Source organism: Lonchura striata, chromosome 10 (genome assembly GCF_046129695.1).
Source record: "Lonchura striata isolate bLonStr1 chromosome 10, bLonStr1.mat, whole genome shotgun sequence".
Taxonomy (NCBI): domain Eukaryota; kingdom Metazoa; phylum Chordata; class Aves; order Passeriformes; family Estrildidae; genus Lonchura; species Lonchura striata.
The window spans coordinates 7,918,492-7,940,696 of record NC_134612.1 but is presented as its reverse complement, the minus strand read 5'-3'; the positions used below and the strand labels follow the sequence as shown (position 1 = coordinate 7,940,696).

Below are 22,205 nucleotides of genomic sequence, written 5' to 3'. Positions count from 1 at the left end.
GCCAGAAATGACCCTCCAACAGATTTAATTAGAGGCTGGTGTTTAAACTCTTATTTCCCTGCGGTCTTCCTGACCAACTGCTGAAATCAGGCATGGACAAAAAGAGCTTGAAACTGGTTTCAGGTGATAATTAACAAACTCTCACTCTGACACCTTTCTGCATGGCTAAGGAGGCATTTCAGCAACATAAATCTATCCAGATGTCAGGCTCTGTTTATTATATCTTCTTTAATGCTACTCAAATCACCTTGGGAGGAAGACATATTTTAAAAATTTGAATAAAAATAAATTATAGGTATTTTCTGAGAACTGCATCTTTTGTGCATGATGAAAAGAATTTGGTCTCCTACAAGTTGTCAATGCAGCAGTTTAAAATGTTTGTATTATTAAATTTATATATGAAGCTAAAACTTCTGGACTGGAATTCTAAATTTTAACCTGAAGTGGTTCACTACTATTTACAGTGTTTCTGACATCTCATTTTCAGTGGTTGTTAACAAATTCAGTTTTTATTCTCTCTAAAAGTCGGACCGCTCAAGTGCCAGAACATCTTGGCTAGCCAAAGTCCTCTGCTCCTTTCTGCACTCTACATCCAAGAAAACCAGTACTAAATTTCACATTTCTACTCACACAGGCCAGTTCTTACATGACTATCAGTATGACAAATATGCCAAGGAGTAATTTAACAATCCTCTGAAAAGAAGCAAAACTTTAATAAGTTTTTGTTCATGTTTCTGGTAGAGACTTAATGGAATAGCTAAAACTTTCTCACCAAGACAGAAGGTCCTTCAGGAGAATCAGTAAAAATATGGACTGTTTGAGAGGAACAAGCAGCTTCTCACTCCATTGCCTCACTCTCTTAACTGACGTCCAGAATTTCTCTCATAGTGACTGTCCTTTTAGGTTACCAAAATGTGCATCTCTGTCACTGGAAGAGAGCACTGCACTGTACACCCTGGGCTGCCATGATTAGACATCAAAATTCCACATCTGGACACTTGTGCTGTAACACTGAATCCCTACCACACCACCCAAGAATACAGAGCAAAATTATACAAAAATACCCAGCATGCAGACAGTGACAGAGAGCAGTCACAATATGAGTGTAATACAACACCAGTTGGTCTCTGTGAGCATTTTTTTCATTTATTTTATTGCAAAGTTTGTATTTTTGTCACTCCACTTCCTTTAAAGCCGTGGGGATGGCATGCCAGTTGTACTGAATTTCCAGCTGCCACAGTCCAAACCAGTCCTGTTGCATGTCAGAGTTTAGAATTAAACATGCAGAATGCAGAGAACAGTCACAATACCTCCTTTATGATGCTAATGAAAGTATAAAAAATGGAATTAAAGCCCCTATCTAAAGTAAAAATAGCAGTCACTGCCATAAAGACTGTATGAGGCAAAATGAGAACTACATTTCAGCAAAACTGCACACGCTCTTGTAGTCAGACAAGAAAAACCTTCTCTTTTGCTCAGTGGGATATTAAACTTTATAGCTGTATTTTTATTTTTAGATAGTTTTTTGAATGCATAGCTTCTAACTTCCCTAATTTCTTTTTCATGTAGCAAGTTTTGATTTTTTTTTTTAATTTTTATTTTTTAAGAGCTGCACTGTCTTAAATCAGTCCAGTCTTTGCAGGTCTTAAAAGTGGAACAGTTATGATTAGTATTCATAAATATTTTTATTATCCCTTCAAGGCTCTGTGGAATGCATTGACATTCCCATCTCTGACTGGGCACAATACCCACCATGTCTCTGGGCATGTGCAAGCACACACACAGAGATTCTCTCACTGCAGGTTGTTCTGTCCAGGAGAGCCTGAGCACACTCCTGGTGTGCAGTAGGAGCTGCCAGTGCTATGGTGTGACACAAAGCAGGATGGGAATCCCGGGCTCATATCTCACAGGGAAGAGTCAGAACTGCTGAAGATGGATTCTGTGTTGCTGTGACCCCTCCTACACCTGCACACAACATCCCTGCTCCTTCCAGAGGAGCAGGCACACACGAATGAGCAGAGAGAGACATCATCACGCTTCCCATCCCTAGGAGGATCTTTCAGCCCCACCAGCCCAAGAAGTGAATATGAGCCCGAGTGCAGGAGCTGTGATCCATGGCCAAGGAGCCAAGCAGGGGGCTGAGGGAATGACCTCTTGCCTTAAGATGTAGAGTGATAATTGATGGGTCTGTTTGTAGCTGTGAAAGAGGATCTGAACTGCTGCAATACGCAGGATTTGCAAGTCTTCTCAGGAGACTGGAACCAAGTCCCTGCAGGAAATTTCAGGGAACACAGTCAAGTATTGGCTTTCCTCAAATGTCATGTTTTCCACTGGACACATGTAAGCACAGGAATGTGTGACACCACTGTGAAGTGAGTCTCTCAGCCACACATTCTATAAAATGTTAAGCTTCAGACATAAAACAGACTCATGCCACAAAACCACATCTAGTACTAATCCTTTTACTGCTACTAAACTAGACATTTCCCTAGTTTTCAATCAAGTTCAGTTGGTTCCAATGAATGCTTTGCAGCTGTGGAAAGTATCTGAGAGAATTAGTAGCTGTTTTTAGGGATCTCAGATGAAATATTCCACATGTGGTCCTTTGGGACTGCCACACAGCAAATGCTGGGAAAGCCAAAACACAAAAGGAAAGTCCATGGGGGGCTATGTACACGCTCACACAGGATGGAAGGTGTGTTGGCTGTTTCAAAGCTCAGGGAGGGCAGGGATCAGGCCTAACACAGCTAAAATGAGCTGGAGAAAAACCCAAACACTACATACAGCATTTGGAGAAACAACTGAACCCCAGTTATCAAGGACACCATGCACAAAACAATCACCACACACACACTACCATCAGCTATCCTCTTAAATCCAAAGAGTAGAGGACCTGAGCCTGGATTTGATTGCCACCACAATTCAAGTCAGGACTAGTGCTTTGATTCAGGTCTAATAATACCAATACCAATTTAAGTTTACTTCCATGACATCTGAGCACCACAGAACAGAAGTCTTGAGATTATTTATTCTTATAAAGTGAGTCCTTAGATTTATGTGTATTCCTCCAAAATTAACATTTATCGCAGCAAAATAACTGAAAATTCTGTTGAGGAGGCATGAGACTCTTATAGTGAGAATGTTTTTGCAATCTAATATTGATTATATTAAGCCTCCTATGATGCAAACAGTACATATAAGACTATCTGTAGAAGAATTACATAGAATCAGGGGGAAAAAGTATGAGATTAGGGTTCCTAGACTTTGCTGTATTTGCAAGGCATGCTGAATGTGTTCACTGTCAAGCTGTCATTTTACATTAGGAGTTAATTTTCCTGCTATTGATCTGCCCTCTGCTTATTCTTTTTCTCCTTCTTCAGCTGCCAGGGTTTTGGAAAACAATAACTACCAAAACTATAACAAAGAACTTGAAGTCCTAAACAAATTTTGCACACATTCATTCCATAACCATCAGCCAGCCTGACTTCTACAGCCCCATGCAAATTTCCATTAAAGTTGCCATGCATTTGAATAATGAGTCACTTTAGAGAGAAAAGAGGGAAAGAAGCACACTGCATTCACACTGAAGAGGAGCTAAAATCAAATAAACGTACTTCACAACATAGATGTTTATAACACTGTAGTTGCTGTAAAGAACACACCTTGTTTCTGAAAAAAAAATCTAACAAGGACAGAAATATGGCCCATAAATTAGGTGTTGTATTTTGGTAAGGGATGGATGAAATATAAGAAAGACTGTTACAGAAACAGAAAAGGAAAAAGGAAAAAGGATTGTGATAGGTACAATTCCCCCAGGACACTTGAACTATATTCTATGCTCAACAGCAGGATTTGTAAATATCAATAAACCTGAAAGAGATATATGTAGAGTCTTTCCATCAACCTTTTCTTTCTATCAATATTATTTTTTTTTTTATTTATTCTCTTTTCATTTCTCCAAGCTGATTTTGGCTGAGAGATACAGCATGGGATAAAGCCGAGCAGTGTGTAAGTCTATGTGCAAGATCTTTCTGGCACGCAGTGATGGGACACCCTCTCCTGGAGAAAGAGACACACTTCCTCTGCTCCAGCAGTGAAAGAATAGGAAATTAGTGATATTCCTGGGATCTGGAGACAAACTACCACAACAAATCTTGATATCATGACAATAAGTAGGAATGGTTCTCCTTGATATACACAAGACTCTTCTCTGGACTGGCAAAGACGCTGTTAGATAGAGCACCCTTCAGAAAAGTCACTCATTCACATTTAATTATTAACAGCCACAATAGAATCCTAAAGAGAGGAACCTCTAAATTAAATAAGTCAGAATTTTTGACTCAAATTCAGATCCTCCACAAGGGGGATCCCATTGGTGGACTGACTTCCTGCATCACAAAATACATCACTTTGAACCAGGCAGAATATCACCATTCAGGTGGTTACCCCCTAAAGTTAAAAATTCCAATAGCTCAGATGGAAACAAAGGGTCATCTTGCTTGGCTAAAAGTCCAGGTTCTGCACATTTCCTTCACTCACTTCTTTAAGATGTCATCATTTCACATGATTATAGATTATTGCAGTTCTCACTAATCTACTCATATTTGCTCAGGATGTCATTTGTAAAATGTATAAAAGAAACTATGAAGGAAATACCTTCATAGGTATGAATATGAGAGGAATGGAATTAAAAGAATACCTGCAAGAGGCAAAATATTAATCAACATGCTACTGTCTGTGGATGAATAAGAAAACAGTGAATAGAGCAGGGATTTGTGGTGTCAGTGACCAGGCTATAGGTGACAGTGTGGTGAGTTCCTGAGTGCCTGTAGCCTTTAAAAATGAAAGAACTTTACAGGTACAAGGTTCCCAAATGAGCAGCCTGGATTCCAACATGGCATATTCACACTGGCAGCAATACCTCAGACACCACAGTGGAACAAACACCTGGGGAATTAATTTTCCCCCCTGAGGTGGCTGGCAGCTCTGCTGTGTGCAGAAAGCAGGACAGCTTCTGACCTGGACACTGCTGACTTGTGTCTTAATTAGATGCAAAAGTGAATGCAAGGAGAGAGAAAATCACAGGTCAGTGTGGTCACTGATGTGAATTTTGAACTTCGTTTGACATTGCTAACATTGTTTTCTTTTGGAGAGCTTCTAACTACGGTCTCCTGTGCTATGACAAGTTTGTTATAAATTACAAATGATCAGACTGCAGGTACTTCTCTCAGTTTGCAGCCCAATTTAGAAAAAAATCAATGGAGAACAGCAGCAGCACATGGCTCGGACTATGCCTGATCAAAGAGGAATTATTCCTCACACCTCCAGGAGCATTCAGGCACTGTTTACCTCAAGGCAGGAATGAATAGCAAGGATAAGGCACTGAAGCCCCTAGAAAGTCCTCACAGCCTGAAAAACTCTGCAGAGAAAATTTCTAAGATGCATTAAGCACAAAGGTTCTCAGTGCCCAAGGCAAACTGGAAACTATTCCTTCCCTCGAGTTACTTAACACTAAATCATCACCTGCAGGCTCAGGCTGTCATTTCACACTGAGTCACATCTCACAGTGTCAGGAGTTCTCCTCAAATCATTTACTCTCCCCCTCCCCACCCCAACACACACAGTGTTTCTCATACAAGCATTAACAGAATATTAATTACTTCTAGGAAGGAGTGAAACTTATATTCATATATAACATACATTAAAGCCCTGATTAAATTCAGCCACAGCCTTCCAGTCACTTCAAACAGTTCTACATTCAATTATAGTTTGGAGTTTATAAAGAAAAAGAAAATTCTCAGCACTTCCTGGTGTTGCATATATACAGTGATCTAGTGCATTTCTGTTTTAAGTTTTGGCAACACTCACAAGTAAGCATAACAATTTAGCACCCCCAAAAAGTTAAATAATCAGCCAAGTTCATAAAAATCTCTTCAAATAGTATCTCATTTCTGTTGTGCATTTTATCCAGAGGAATCTCGAACAAATTTTGAAATATGCAACAAAGCACAGTAAAAATTATATAATTTATATTACCATTTCCCTCTCAGATGAGCTCTAGCACCTGTTTGACACTGAACAGCATCACTGCACAGGAGGCTGCAGCTGGAAGCAGAGCAGTTTTTATATAGAAACTGCAGGTGGAGTTCAGAGTCAATATAATTTTAGAGTCTGGAATTTCATCAGAATCCTAAGGATGCCATCCCTTCACTGCTTCTTGTGAAAGTCTGTAAAACTTAAATTATTTAAAAGATTTTCCTCCAGCCATTCTTATTGTGGATTAACATTTCTTCACTCAACTCCCAATTTCAGTGCTCAGTAAAATCACAAAGGAATTGTGTTCTGGTAGAGCTTCCCAAGAGGTATTGCATGTTGTAATGAGATCAGCATTTTCAATGAGGGTGCAGGGGAGCCTTTCCGAAATTTGCTTCACAACTGTGAAGGGGCCATGCTCATTACCAGTAACACTCACATGGGAGATGCATGTATCATTTCTTAATGCAAATAGCATGCTAACATTTCCAGCAGATTAATCTGAAATTGCTTCTTCTCTTGACATCAAGAAAGCAGAGTGCCATGGCAAAAAAATAATTTGGAACTTACCTTCCTGCTCTCCTTTCAGAAACCTCTCTCTTCAGGCTAGGTCTATGGGAATATAAGCAGAACCTGGAAATGGTGCTTTACCTGCACAACATTTATGGACAAGTGTCTATTGATGGAAAACAACAAAGAAAAAAGCAGGCTCAGGATTTTAGAAGCCTGGTGTCTGTGCATTTTTATCTTACCTCTGATCACCTTCAGTGTCTTCAGAACAGTCTTTAAATTCCCCTAGAGAATCTCTCTCCTCTGCTGGTCATATATTTTCATAAAATCTGTAGAACTTGGTGACTTCTGCATTCCTGACATATGTTGTTGAAATCCACCCAGGTTCAAAATTTACTAAGGGGAGACCTCTCCCCAAACCAGTGCCAGGTGTGATCACAAAAGCCCTTCTCTCCTGAGTTAAGGTGCTGCCAGTAGACCAGGTTCAATCAAGTACCAGATTAGAGAACCAAAGCTTTGTGCTCTTTTCTCCCATGCATCCAACAAATCAGTGATTTACAGAGCTGGCCCACCAGGGTAACAGTAGATATTGGCATTCTGTCAGCCTGAGAAAACTCCTCAAGAGAGGAGACATCTGCTGAGAGTGTTTGATAAGGACATTTCACTCTCTTCCACTGGCAAAGTCATTTTCAGAAGGAGACAACAACCAAGTCTTTGCAGATGAACTATACAAATCCCAGAAGTTTTGAAAGAAACTGAATTGATAAATACTGTAACAAGCTTTAGATTTTAGATCAATATTTAACAGGACTGTAATCTCCTCTCGCAGGAAAGCATTCTCATTAAAAGTACTCCATTTCATACAGGGAGCCTTGCTGGAAAATCACATAAAGAATTTTTGAAAAATTCACATTTAGGAGGGCCTTAGGAAAGAGTACAGTGCACACAGAGCAAAGTGTTCTATTAAATCCCAATTCTGACTTGACAGATTTGAGATCTGGGCATAAACAAGAAACAGTGAAAAAGGCTTTATGAGAAACCACTATAAGATATTGTATTTATATGCAGGCACACAAACAAATACACATGAACTCATAGGCACCATTTGGATTCTGAAAAAGCCAAACTGCAACAAGATTAAATAAGAAGTTAAAAATCATGAATTTTTAAGATTCTTAAACAGAGTGGATCAGAGATGCAGCAAGACCTTCTCAGTTCTGTGTCTGGAAAAGAAGCCCCCACACATGCATATCAATATTTTGGAGTTGCCGGAGTGGACACTGGTTTAAGAGAAAAATATGTCAGCTTCTTTAGAAAGAGAGAAAATTGTGAGGGAAGGGGATGGGCATGACGGAAGTAAGGAAAGGTAACAGATTAAGATGAACAGATTTGTCCCTGAGGAGGTTCTTGGCAGGGTGCCAGTAGTGAAATCTGCATTTGCACACTCCAGTGGGAACTGAGAGAAACCTCAGCCCTGCCAAACGATGTAGCTTCATTCTGATGGATAAAAAGGGTTTAGATAACTTGCTGTACATAGAAGGAAGACTTGGGAGAAATGCCCAGCTTCCAAACACCCAAACTCATGCATCATTTGCCAGGAGGCAGCCACTATACTTGCCAGAAGTAGTGGATATTGGGGAAGTATTTCTATACAACCAAAGAAAAATAAAGGATGAGAGAGACTTGGAAGGCACCTCTTCATCTCCTAGTTACAAAACAAAATAAATGCTCTGGGAGGTGTTTATATCTTCTGTTCTTAAAGATACTGAAGGTCTGTTGTGGCAGCAGCTCTCTGGCCACAGAGAGCAACAGGCATAACTTTCTCAGGCAGTTTCCCAGGGAAGGCTGTGAGAAAATTAGAGAAAAGAATGAGAAATAAGTCTTATCCCCACTTGTTGCACCTGCTGTTGTGCACATGTGGAATGTGTTATGGAGATTTGTTTACCAAAGGGTTATTTCTTAATTGGACACAGGATGGTGTTTGGATGGATTGACTAATTAGGTCAAAACTGTATTAGACTAGTTGGAAGGGTTACTGAGTTTCTTAATAAATATAGTATAATATAGCATAAGATGATGTAATAAAGCAATTGATCAGCCTTCTGCAATCATGGAGTCAATGCTAATTATTATCTGTCTGGGGGCTGCAGCAACAGTCTGTGACTCCAAACTTCTCCCACCAGTTCATCCCACCATTCTGGCAGGCTTACTCCCACAATTTCTTTTTTAAATGCCTTAAATTCTTGGTATTTTTAACTATAACTACTTCTAGCTCTAGCCACAAGGAAGAAGATATTCAAATCCTTCTTTTTTTTATTTTCATAGTAACAATATTTGCATTTGATTAAACCCTTCTCCCCTTCCGGATTTCTCTCTGGAGTCTCCCTCCAGGTGGTTCAGCCATAGCTTTGAGCTTTCTAACTGTTCTGGCGCTTGAGGCAGGTCCTTCACCAGCACTGAGGGAGAGGGAGAATGGCTCCATGCATTCTCTGGGTCACAGCACTTCCCTAGTGCACCATCCTTTCCTCCCTGGGATCTCCCTCCTGCAGTCCCCAGGCAGCAGCCTCACTTGGCTCTGGTTCTCTCTCACACAGCCCCATCCAGGCTCTGAGAAAGACCCTCCTTCCTCCTTTGTCAATGTTGGTGCTAAATAGTTTTATTTTGTCTTAATTAGTATAACCTGCAGGGCACTTATTCTTTGTGTTATCCTAAGAGTTATTTCTAATAAATATAGAGAAACCTTCAAAGGTTGCACCAGGTATTTTAACACCATTTCATACTGGTGAAATAATATGTTTCAATGTGCTCGAGAGCTCCAAGCCGCCAAAGAATTTTGGCTGCTTCTGTGATAAATTGAAAGCTTAAGAGAATGAGAATGAAACATGCTTCATACTCAATCCATATGTATTATTTAAAAGCACACAGGATTGAGAAAACATGACCTGGATTCTCTACTGATGAAACAATGCCATTTAAAAAAGAAATTAAAGCAAATACTACATTTCCTATTCCATAGCAACAATAGTATGTTTAAAGTTAGAAGCGTGCACAATGACCCATTTACTAATCTATCATCTTTCCATCCACAAATTAACCACACAAGATTACAGAACAGTTTGGGCTGAAGGATCATCAATCCAACTTCATATTCTTAGTGCCACATCCAGAAATCTTCAAAGGGATTTCATAACATATTTCAGTTGTGAGCTTGCAAGCAAACTGTTCCCTGCACCTGCTGTTACCAGTGGTAAATATTTGACATCCTGTAACTTTTTCATTTCATTCACATACTTTTAATTTCTATGTTCTCCAATCAGACAGGTTCCAAGCCCAAGACATAACTACCAAAATGTCCTCACAACAGCCAAAGGTGAATGAAATCTATACCATATTTATAGGGAAATAAACATTTACGCAACAGCTGATGACTGTCAATTATGCCAGTGCTGATTTACTCCCTTTACAGATACATGAGAGCATAATACAGGAAATTAAAAAAGCATTTGAAGCTGAGGTACAACATCAGCACAGGGCATGAACTCAACCTGCATCCAGAATTTCTGGATGAAGCAGAAGGCTGCTTAGGGCGGCATTCCAGTTATTTGGAGGAAATAATTTGTGGGGATTTGCTGGAGGGAGAGAAGATCCCGTCTCCAGGGAAAGCCCTGGCTTGGACATTTCACCAGACTGTGCTGCTGCTCAGACCTGCTCACGCACAGACAGACAGACACGCACAGACAGACACACACACACACGGGGCTGCGGGGAGAGCAACTCGCTCCTCAGCCTCATTCACACGGCCACGCCCCGCCATTCCTCAGCGCCACACCTTACACACGAGCCGCTCGGGAATGTGCTCTTTAGAGCCATTTCCATACCTCCTGTTTAAGGCCCGGGTGATCGCAGTTTTCCTGCTGCTCACGTTTTTGGGGAGCCGTGCGGATCCGTGCAGCGCCGTCCGTCCTGGGCCCGTCTCCAGCAGAGGAGGGCAGGGCCGGCCCGGGGGTCTCTCAGGTGCAGCTTCACTCCGCCGGGATTTCACAGCGCGTTCCCCGCTTGGGCACCGCATCCCGGCAGTCCGTACCCGAACCGAGCCGCAGGAGCGGGCAGGACATGCTCCCGGTGGTCCCGGTCCCCAGAGCTCCCACCTCCGGCATCCCGGGGCTGCTCCGGCTCACCGGAGCATCCTGCGCCCTCCTCCTCAGCTCCGGCACCTGCAGCCCGTGTGCCAACACAGCCCTGTGCCCATCACAGCCCTGTGCCCCTCATAGCCCTGTGCCCATCACAGCCCGTGTGCCCCTCACAGCCCGTGTGCCCATCACAGCCCTGTGCCCATCACAGCCCTGTGCCCCTCACAGCCCTGTGCCCATCACAGCCCGTGTGCCACTCACAGCCCGTGTGCCCCTCACAGCCCTGTGCCCATCAAAGCCCTGTGCCCATCACAGCCTGTGTGCCCATCACAGCCCGTGTGCCCCTCACAGCCCGTGTGCCCATCACAGCCCGTGTGCCCCTCACAGCCCGTGTGCCCCTCTTAGCCCGTGTGCCAACACAGCCCTGTGCCCCTCACAGCCCTGTGCCCCTCACAGCCCTGTGCCCATCAAAGCCCTGTGCCCATCACAGCCCTGTGCCCATCACAGCCCTGTGCCCCTCACAGCCGTGTGCCCATCACAGCCCTGTGCCCCTCACAGCCCGTGTGCCCATCACAGCCCTGTGCCCCTCACAGCCCGTGTGCCCATCACAGCCCGTGTGCCCATCACAGCCCTGTGCCCCTCACAGCCCTGTGCCCATCACAGCCCTGTGCCCCTCACAGCCCTGTGCCCATCACAGCCCTGTGCCCCTCACAGCCCCTGTGCCCATCACAGCCCTGTGCCCCTCACAGCCCTGTGCCCCTCACAGCCCGTGTGCCCATCACAGCCCTGTGCCCCTCACAGCCCTGTGCCCCTCACAGCCCTGTGCCCCTCATAGCCTGTGTGCCCCTCATAGCCCGTGTTCTCCTCACAGCCCTGTGCCCCTCACAGCCTCATGTGCCCCTCACAGCCCGTGTTCTCCTCACAGCCCTGTGCCCCTCACAGCCTCATGTGCCCCTCACAGCCCGTGTGCCCCTCATAGCCCCTGTGCCCCTCACAGCCCGTGTTCTCCTCACAGCCCTGTGCCCCTCACAGCCCCTGTGCCCCTCATAGCCTCATGTGCCCCTCATAGCCCCGTGTTCTTACAGCCCATGTGCCCCTCACAGTCCCGGGTATGAGAGAACCTTGCAGGTGGAATTGCAGAATTCAGAATCTGGACTGCTCTTAGAAAATTCGACTTTTTGCATCCAATGGAGCTGGTACACAGTAAAGGTGTCTATTTCCCTGACCAAAAAAAAAAAAAAAAAAAAAAAAAAAAAAAAAAAAAAAAAACCCCAAGGTGTAGCATTTGCATTGTCATCTGATGTTTAGGAAGGAACACTGCGTGAGACCTCTAATTAAAATTGAAACCATCAATGACGGCCAAGGTCAGCAAACCGCTATTACAACTGTGTGTGTGCCGAGTTATGGGCAAGGCCACAGGCAGCGTTTTTCAGTGTTGCTCTGCAAATATCAGGGGATGGCAGCAGTGAAAAGGGCAACAGCTACAGAGCAGGAGCAAAGGCATGGGATCTAACCTGCGGCAGGGAAGGCGCAGGGCTGCAGCCACTGCAGCACCCCACGGCTCCAGCAGCTCCAGCCAAGGGCACAAGGAGCACACAAGGAGCTCTCGAGAACACAGAAAGGCTGCTTTCCCTCCTGCCATTGGCTTCCAGGATTTGCAGGAAGTTTTCCTCCTGGCAAAACGGGCAAAGTGAAAGTCTGTGTCCCACCAAAGTGCTTTAGGAAAATTACGGATGGTAAGTGGTCAGTCCTTTGTGGAAAGGTGAGATGCAGTCAAATCCAGTGGTTTCACATGGATACCAGGACACATGGGTCCTGCTGGGACAATTACCTTCCATTCTATGCCAATCAGAAGCAGCAAAGATTCACAAGCCCTTACAGCTAATGAGCCCTCATCTATCTGTGTTTAAGCTGGATGCCTGCTCCTTATAAACACCAGAGCAGCACAGCCTGCTTCCAGTCCCATCTTAAAAGCAGAAGTTTTTATCTCTCTTCAACAAGATGCAGTGCTCCTTCTTACCAAAACCCCAATTACCAGATTGCAGACTCAAGTTAAATATTAACATGTAAAACTCTCCCTAAACCTACTTAATGCTGGGTTCATAGCTAAAGGGTTAGGAACACAGCTGAGAGCTCACTAATTGCTGACAAATGTCATCTTACACCAGTCCTATTACATAATCATGGACATTATTTAATCCCCCTGGGAAGAAGTTTAAGCAAAAAGACACCTCTCTGGTGCTTGAGATAGGACTCAAGCCATTATTGTTGCCCACTTGACAGCTAAAAATGACAGTAGCTATTAATCATCCTTCAAGATATGCCTGAGTTATGCATGTATGAGCAAAGCAGAAAAGCACTGTAGTCTGTTACTTACAAAGGTTTGGTAATTGAAGTTTTGGTTTTTTTAAAAAAACACTGAATTGGTCAAAAGTCTGTTATAACTGGAATTGCTCAGTATGCAATCAGTTCAAAAAGGAAAACAAAATTAGCAACCAGTGATCAATACTGATTCATCAGGAACCAGACTTGATTCCATCTCTGCTACTCACCACTTTTGGTGACAGACTTCTAAAAAGATGAAACAGTATTACAGTCATCCCTCTCATCATCCAAATCTGCCAAATCCCTTCTTAGATCATTCTACTTTGGATGAGAAAGTTGTTTGGGCCTATCCAGTACCTGCAGCTGTGCCTACACAGGTCCAACCATGAGTAAGACAGCCCTCAGTGTGTCCAGTAGTTGGCCCTGGCTCCTTTAACCTTCCAGTGACTTCAGCCACTGCTGCATACACCCCAGCACTCACACATACACCCTGCAGGCACCCCTGCAGCTGCTGTGGCTGTTGGTCCTCAATCTCCTGGTTAAGAATAGCTTCAAATCACTGCCTCTGTACCTGCTCCAGGAAAGGAGGATGCAAAAAGCCACATTTTCTAATTGCTATCTATTTCTCATCTTTTATCCTACATATCCTGTTTTGGAAGGACCTACAGCAACAACTTCTGCTCAAACTTTCCCCTCTCACATCTTCCCATGACCATTCTACAATGGCATCTGTAAGACACATTACAAATCTGTAAGACTGTGTCCCGGGGTGATGCTGACATTGTAGCCCCTACCGTGGGCTTTATGCCCACACACGGGTCCTGTAACTTAGGGCTGGGAGGGGGAAGCCAGGGAAATTCCTCAACACCCTGTTTGTCTTCAGATCTCACAGACTTCCCATTTCTCTCTGCTGTGAGGCCAGGAGAGTTGTGTCTTTGCTTTTAGCTAGCTCTTGTTTGTTCACTGAGGCAGGAAGTTTTCCTGGGGATATGGCTTCTTCTTTGGGAACTGTTCAGCTCTGCTGTTGTCCAAAATCCAGACCATCACTGGGAGCCCTGGCCCGGCAGGGGAGGCTGCAGGGACATCCTGCTCCAGACCTGGGACGAGCAGGACTCTAAGAATCCACCAACACTCTCCACAAGAAGAAGGTTTATTATCTAACATTTGGAAACAAGAAGCTTAATGGTGTTTGATTTCAGTTTGAAGGAAATGTACAAAGTTCAGACTCCTTCACATCTCAACTGCTTGAATAAGGTCATAGTACTCACATGCAGCATAGCCACTTTCGTGTTAAAAAGGGAGAAGGAACAAAACTGCAAGGCAAGCAAACTGAACCAAACCTGACAGGAAAAAAAATAATACTCTGTTTTATACTTCCATATAGAATAGGCTTTACTAATTTCAAAAATAATTCTGCTGAAAAGTGTAGGGCTGATTTTAGTACACAGGCTAGCAAAATATCTGTAGAATACACCTGTGTTCAACAACATGAATGACTCACTTCAAAATTGCCATCACAGCTGTCATTACTCCTTCTTCATCCCACAAGGGTTTGAGCATCTCACAGAGACACCTATTCACTTAAACCAGGGGGATGGAGGCCTTTTTCTCAAACTGCGGGATGAAATCCATCTACAGCTGAGCAGGTTTTAACTCTTCCTTTTCCAGAGCCTGCTTCCCGCTGTAACTCCCGCAACGCCGCGCTGCAGCGCACGGGGCCGCCACGCGAGGGCGCCGCCGCCCCGCCGCGCTGCGGGGATCCGCTCCCGCCCGGCCCCGGGAATTCCCGCCCGGAGCCCTTCCCTCCCTTTTCATGCAGACAGCGCACGGCAGCTCAGGCCAGGCCCTCTGGCACTCAGTGGGCAAGGAGCGCCTGGACCAAAGCTGTTACGGCTTCCTAGAAATGGAACAGAGGGGAGCACAGGGAGAAACGGAGCATCAGCACTGCGCTGGAAAATGAGCTGGATGGGGTGAGGAAGCACTGCACGGATTTCATTGAGCACAGTAGAAGTGCTCAGCATGTTTAAGCATCAGTTTCTGAATACCATGTTTAGCACACAACAAAACAGCCCACTCCTACATCGGTTTCAAGCCAAGAGCAAGATCTCAAGCTGCATTCCTTAAAGCAGCAGCTTTTAGTCCTGCTCTACCACTTGACTAAACTGTGCAACTGTTCACACCAGTGTTTCCCAGTTAGTACAGCTAATTCATCAGTGCACCCCTATAAAAAGGCTATTTATCAATTCTAAGATAAATAAATTTCCACCAATTCCTCTTTTCATTATTCAGGTAGTTACCTGTTACCTTAATCCAAATATAAATCCACTTGAAATTACAAATTGAATCATAAATTAGGTAAAACTTCAAAAGGTAATGATTAATCGACTTCAGTAATGCAGTTTGCTTATTACTTTATCTCCACAGCCAGGTCCAGGGTTTGTGAGAGTGATCTCAGCCCTGTTTCTTCCTTTACCTCTTCTGGTGGCACTGGAGAAGGATCAAGTTTTTCATTGCTGCAGATCAATACCTGAAGGGAACTGTAAGAGACATATTTACAGTGCTTCCCAGTGACAGGAGAAGAGGCAGTGGGGGCACAATCCCAGGAGGTCCTACCTCAACATAAAGTTATGGGCCTTTGCTACTTACATTGGGCAAAAGGTCCCCTTCATGTAATTTCTAAAGTCAGCTCAACTTCCAGATTCTCTCTTCCTATTTGCTCTCCAGCAAACAAGCAGTCTCTTAGACAGAAGGCTACCACTCCAATGTGGTACAAAAGCCCCAAATATTCTATTAGGATTTCTAGTTCAGTATTAATGAAATGTTTACTTGCTCCTGCCCAGACTGGGGCCCAGGACAGATTAAGTGCAGAAATTAGAAATGCAACAAGCAGCTTAACAATATCCACCTTGTTCCTGCAAACAGCTAAGGAAGTCACAACAAGCATAACACACAAAAACACAAAGAGACCCCAGAATTTTATTTAAAGAAACATGTTCAAATGCAGCATTGAAAACAGTGGAATGCCAAGAGTCAGAGAACTTATGCTGAGTTATGTTTTCTTTGACAAACTAGCACCATTGAATCACAACTCACAGACTAGTTTATTTCTAGAGGTTAAAAAACCTCCATCATTATAAAATTTCTAGGAATTCTATTAAAAATTGGTTCTCAATTTACTACTCCTACAGAGATGAAAGCAGTCTGAAGTTTTCGTATCTACTCATTGTTCAAATTACCCATAACAGACAGTTTATTCTTAAGTCTAAACATCCTAATCAAGGGGAAAAAATGTCTAAAAAGTGACCTCCACAAGTCTTTACAAACTAAACAAGTAAGAAAAATCTACTGTGTTATAAATATACACAGTACAATATGTACAAGTCTGGTCTTACAAAATAAGAGCTTCCTAGTCCATAAAAATACTAACTCAACTACAAAGTTTTCTCAGTATTTAGTCAAGCTGTCTCAAGCAGTCACCATAGCAAATTCCTAAAATACTGATTTGTACCATAGCACAGCAGCTTGAACATGTTCACAATGGGAAAGAGCCCAACATTTCACCATAAAACTGATTTCTAATTTCCCACTCAGGTTTAGTGGTACTGTTAGTGTTTGCTATCTATTTTAACATCACAAGGCCTTTACATGTTTCTAGACTGTGTTTGAACTATTCAAAGTGCTGAAAGTGCGATCAGAGAGTAGAGTTTTGTATCCCTTTTCCAGTACACCCTTCTCTGGCACTGGCAACAATAGCCAAGGGTTTCTAGGTCTGTGAGGTGCAGAAGGCACACGCTCATTTGTACATGCTCAGGGAAGTATTCACACAAACACATGCACTTTGCTTTAAGGACCATAATATTAGAAGGCTTCCTCTGAGTAAAGAAATTCAAAAATTCCTTTAAAATGCCTTAATGCAGACACCTGGAATTCGTAATGACCCTGATATTAAGTGCTTAAAGTGACAGTGAGATGGTGCTAGAAAAAAATGGAGTTTTGGCTTTAAACTTAGGCTATCAAATTATTGCTCTGGAACAGAGAAACACAAAGTCTATGCTCTCTCACTCTACCAAGCAAGGGCCAGGTTACATTCACCACATGGTTTATCACAACAGTTAACAGCATTTGTGAGCGTACACATACACATAACCCTTGGCATTTGTTCTTCTACTGAAGGCCATCTGCAGCCTGAATGAAAATAAAACTATTTGAAGAATGTTTCAAGCATTACCCTTCTGTACTCACACATGAAAATACAAGAAGAAAACTGAACTGTGCCTCTGCCAGAAAACAGATCACTGACATAAGTTAACACTGCCTCCTTTCCTTCTCCCTTCTCTACAGTGCTCTCCTATGACATGCATCATAGTAGTTTGTACTGTTAAAAATTAAGAACATATCCCTCTTGACAAAGTTGACAAGTTTTTCTAGTGGGCACATTGGCTTGCTGGAATGTTTATAATGATCCTTGCAAAACGAGGTCTGGAATGTGACATCAGCACCGTTGTACAGGATGCGGATAAAGTGTTCTTTGGGCCTCTTCCCATCCTGCCACAGCTCAAAAACTAATCTGGCAGCAAATCTGGGAAATCTGGCCTCTGTAATGCCCAAGGCACTAAGAACAGGTGACAAGGTGACATCATGTGCAGAGTAGAGGACAAACAGCTCCTCCTTCTTGCCTTCTGCAATACGCTGCAGCCTATTGACAGTCTGGTTGAGGAGAGGATGAGTAGCCAATAGTGCATACAAGAAATAAAGTTTCTTCTCCTGTCTTTCTCTCTCATCCTCCAACTGGTGTCTCTTGATTACTTTGAAGTGTTCCATACCAATGCAGCCAGCTTTGGTACATGGAAATGAGACATTATGACAGAAATAGCACAAGAGAGAATCTATTGGGTTAGAAGCTCTCAGCTGCCTGGTGGGAATACCCACAATCTTTGCCATATCCACGTATATTTTCTCCAAATTGTTGTTTTTCACCCGTAAACTGTACTGCCTGCGCTGCTCCTCTTCCAGGTAGTGGTTTCTCATGGGACAGTCACAGCTTCCTGAGCAGAAAATGGTGCTCCACTGGTGCCTCATGTTAATTTTCTTCCAGTCAAAATCTGGCAAAAAGGTGTAGAGCAGGGCCAGTGCACTCTGCAGGGTTCGGCTTTTCCCTGTGGTCTCCAAGTAGAGCTGCTTGGCTGTCCAGTCACTAGGGAGCAGTTTGTGTTTGTTGATGTAAATCTCTCGGAGCAGTTGTCCATTTCGCAAGTGTTGTACCACCCCTGAATTTTGACAGAAATTACAACACATGATGAGAATCTTTGCAGTCACACTGAAAAAAATTACAGCTAGTAGCCTTACTGATAAATTTACAAAACTGAACTTCAGTTATGATGACTGTTAAGAAAACTGTCTGAAACATGAGAAATTTTCTATTCTTCAGTATCTCTCAGATTCTAGGAACTAGCCTGAAATACAGAAAATACATTGGTTCCATAAAATTTGTTTAAATCCTCAGTGGTTTAATATTAATTCTTTGGACTAAAAAATAGACTGGTGGGGTCTAACATGATTATAAAAGTAAGGAGTTTTTGAAGACTGCACCCCAGTCAGGTTTTCAGGCCTGCAGAGAATGCTGTGCCCCTGAAAATTTATGGCAGCCAATAAAAGCACCAGCAGTCAGGACACAAATACACAAAATGTAAATTAGTGTGTAAACTCACAAAACAATCGTGAGGTGTAGCAAGTCCATCAAGCTTCCTTCTCCATCTTCCTTCAGGGAGCATTTAAATTGTTTGATAATTTATGCTACAGCTCTGCCTTTATCCAGCTGGAGGAGTGTATCCTTCTCATGTGCCAAAACCTCTACTCCAGAATCCACACCTCTCACACAAGAGCAAAGCAATAGGCATGAACCCCTTATGCACTAGAACACCTCTATGTACCTTGCTGCATGCCACAGGAGTCCCCAGATGCCAGCTCAGTGACACAGTCCATGTCTTTGTGCAATTTAGGTGGTGTCCTGCCTTGCTTTCCCCTGACACCACTTTGCAAGGCTTGGCAGTGGCCAAGGATTCCTTCCAAAGGGATCCCAGAACACACTTGGATTTGACAGGCACCAGATGTATGAAGCATTTCCATAACACAAGCACCATGTTTGTCTGCTACATCAGTATCTCCTGGAGGGGACACAGGGTCCCTTTGAATCCCAGCCCCGTCAGCAACAGAGCACCAGACCTTCCTCAGGAGGGACTGATCAAGGCTGCTTGTCACAAGGGTAACAGAGGAGTTCTGAGGTGTGAAGCCACATGAAAGAAAGGTGCTCTGACTTGCTACAAAAGAATTTAAAAGATATGCCAAGATTGACCAGTGTGTAACAGGACTGTCAAGCTATAGGACAAAGCACAGTTTCTACAACTGTTGCCACTTTTACAGCTGAGTTACATATGCCAGCATAGCTTAGGATATGACCAACATGATAAGCTTCCATAAAAAAGCATTTATGTCAACATAAAGAGAATCAGAAGATCCCTATTCAAGAAGACTTCGTTTAACAGAGCAGAGGATGAGACAGAGCTGCTAGGGGAACTCACCTGTCTGTGTAAGCTCTCCCATTTCACACAGTGAATGGCTGGGGAAGTGAGGCAGGCTGCTCAGAGAACCATCCATTTGGGCTGCAGACCCTTTGGACATATGCTTAACGAAGGCTTCAAGCTGAGGATGAGAAGGTTTCCTAGAGAGATGGAAACCAAAATGGGAAAACTTCCAAAAGCATATGGGAAAGGAGCTCGAGAGAGTCAAGTATTCCAAGTATGTCACCTCAGAAATTTCATGATGTGAGCTTATTTCCCACTGGGACAACATCTGCTCTTGCTCAGGACTTTTGCAAGTATGGAAAAGAAATCTAACTACTTACTCTCCACCAAAGAACTGTAAGGAAACATGTCTTGTCACATTAAAATTATGATACCTTTCACTAAGTATTTTAGAGCAATTTCTGGGGGTTGCTTTGAATTTAGTTACTAACACTGTTATGACTTAAAATGAAAAAAGATATTAAATAATCCTTTAAAAAACCTCCAAACCTCTCTTTTCTGAAGTACCAATGCTCTTTAACAGCACAGCCAAAGCCAGTTACAATCTAAAAGGGTTCAAATACAGTACCTTAAGCAGATGATCTTGAAGGAATTCTCAGATATTATAATGTGCAGTGCTGACCACAATTTCAGCTTTTATTTCTATTTCCTTCAGCCTCAAATCAAATAGTGTCATCTCAATTATGTGGGACTGGAAAGCAGTACCCAGTGGCCCATTAAAACTGGAATCATTGTTTGGGGTGCTGCACTTTTATCCAGGAAGAAAGAGGCCAACACTCCTGGACACTACACAAGTAAGATACCCTGCCATGAAGTAATGAATGCAGCTGGAAGAGATATTCACTAAAATATTCAAGTTAACTCACTGAAACAGAGTTCAAGTCAGTGAAAGAATACTTAAATCTTCCACACTGCACTGGAAATTTCAAATACACTACGGATTCAGCTCACTGTGGTACTGCTGCACAGAAAGCTACAGGTACCAAAAATCTCACAATGCAACCCAAAGGTAATCTGAACCTTTAAAAAATAAATCCATGATCATATTCCTACACCAGAAATGCATTACACTAAAGTGGAGACATCCTTGCTAAATGTCAGCAGTTATCAAAGGTTACACAGTCACCTCTCTAATTTTGTGCAGAAGTACATCAGAAACTGTTTGGCAACCCAACTCTGCTCCAGGTGGTTCTTGTCTGAATAGGATGTTCAGCTTGAATACAGTTATTTTCATGTTGCTTAAAAAATATATATATAAAATAAATTATGTAAAGGATTTCTTACAGAACTCTGGGATTTGTGTTTACTGCTCATATTTACATTTGTTAGAAGGATAAACTATTTTTGATATAAAAATCTCAGTCTTAAAAAGAAACCTGACTTGCAGGACACACCAGAGGGAGCAATAACACCACTAAAGCAGGAATGAGAGTCTGGAATGGAAGTTTGCTGGGACAAAGACATCCATGCTCACTTAGAAACTCTCACACACGAGAGGACCTCTTGCAGTGCTCTGCTCACAGCCTGCATATACAGGAGGGCTCATAAGAATCAGTGTCTGTCAATAGAAAGGTAGATCATATCACTTTATAAAACTTGAATTTTCCAGTATCTAATTGCTCTTCAGGAAAAAAATAATCCTGGCAGGAAAATGTTACAATTATGTCACAACTGCCGATAAGGAAAAAATGCAAAATGAGACAAAAAGCACAATGAGATCAAAAACCACATTATTTTTTTCATTTTACTTCAGATTAAAGGAAAACCAGCCAATTAATGATATTCTAATTCCACAGCTTCTCCTGTACATTGTAATTTTAACAGGGCAACTGAAGATTAGTATTTGCAAAGCAGAGAAAGGAACAAAGCCTGGTTTATGTTTCTCAAGCAGTGGAGGCTTCCTGTGGTACAACCATGCATTAGAAGCTTACTCCAGAGCCAGATGAAAATTTCCAACAGAACATTTTATACATTGCACTATTTTCACAGCCCAGCAGTGAAATCTAAAAATGGAAGAATTAAGTTGAGAAAATTAAATTACCCCCATTAGCAAATGGCTTTTTAAGCTTATTACATAGGTAGCAGCCTGAACCACCAATCTTCTAAATTTTGAATGTTATAAAACTCTACACATGAATAAAATGACAATCAAAATTTTCCTTAAACTCTGTTCATTTATTTAATAATAAATGTGAAAGAAAACTTAAATAACTGCATTATCCATTCTGCTTCTTTTGCTGCTTTGCTTACAAAAGCCTGAAAGAATTCTAATGGAATCAAATCTGTGCTGATAAAACTGCCAGCAATCACTTGTAGGAAGAAAGAAAGGGAAGAAGAAAGAAAAGTATTTATCTGTACTTTGCAAAAGGATTTTTCAGAAAAAAAAAAAATGGCAGGCAAAATAAATTAACTTTCGAGATAAAATTAGAGAAGGGACCATAAATGATTATTTTATATTCCAGTGTATTAATACAGTATATTAGTAATATTAAACTTGGAGATGCAATTTACTTACACTGTATTTAAAGTGAGCATAAGATAAGCACATGCCTTCAGAAGTGCATTATGAAATAGACTGTTGGACATCTTTTTGAATAGAAATTCTAAGGTTACTTCTTGTTAAATA

The 22,205-nt window shown here is 42.4% G+C and overlaps 1 protein-coding gene across 5 annotated transcripts in view; it reads right to left on the bottom strand.

The window, feature by feature from the left end:
- Positions 1–15,954: 15,954 nt before the first annotated feature.
- PXYLP1 (2-phosphoxylose phosphatase 1) overlaps positions 15,955–22,205 on the bottom strand; it is a 65,873-nt gene continuing 59,622 nt past the window's right edge. For all 5 annotated transcript variants that reach the window (XM_021553705.2, XM_021553704.2, XM_021553706.2 and 2 more), the window contains 2 exons: positions 19,577–19,716; positions 15,955–18,265 (listed from right to left, as the gene is read on the bottom strand). In XM_021553705.2, coding sequence (XP_021409380.1) covers positions 17,334–18,265; positions 19,577–19,716 — 1,072 coding nt within the window. In that variant the 3' untranslated portion in view covers positions 15,955–17,333. The remainder of the gene's footprint in view (positions 18,266–19,576; positions 19,717–22,205) is intronic.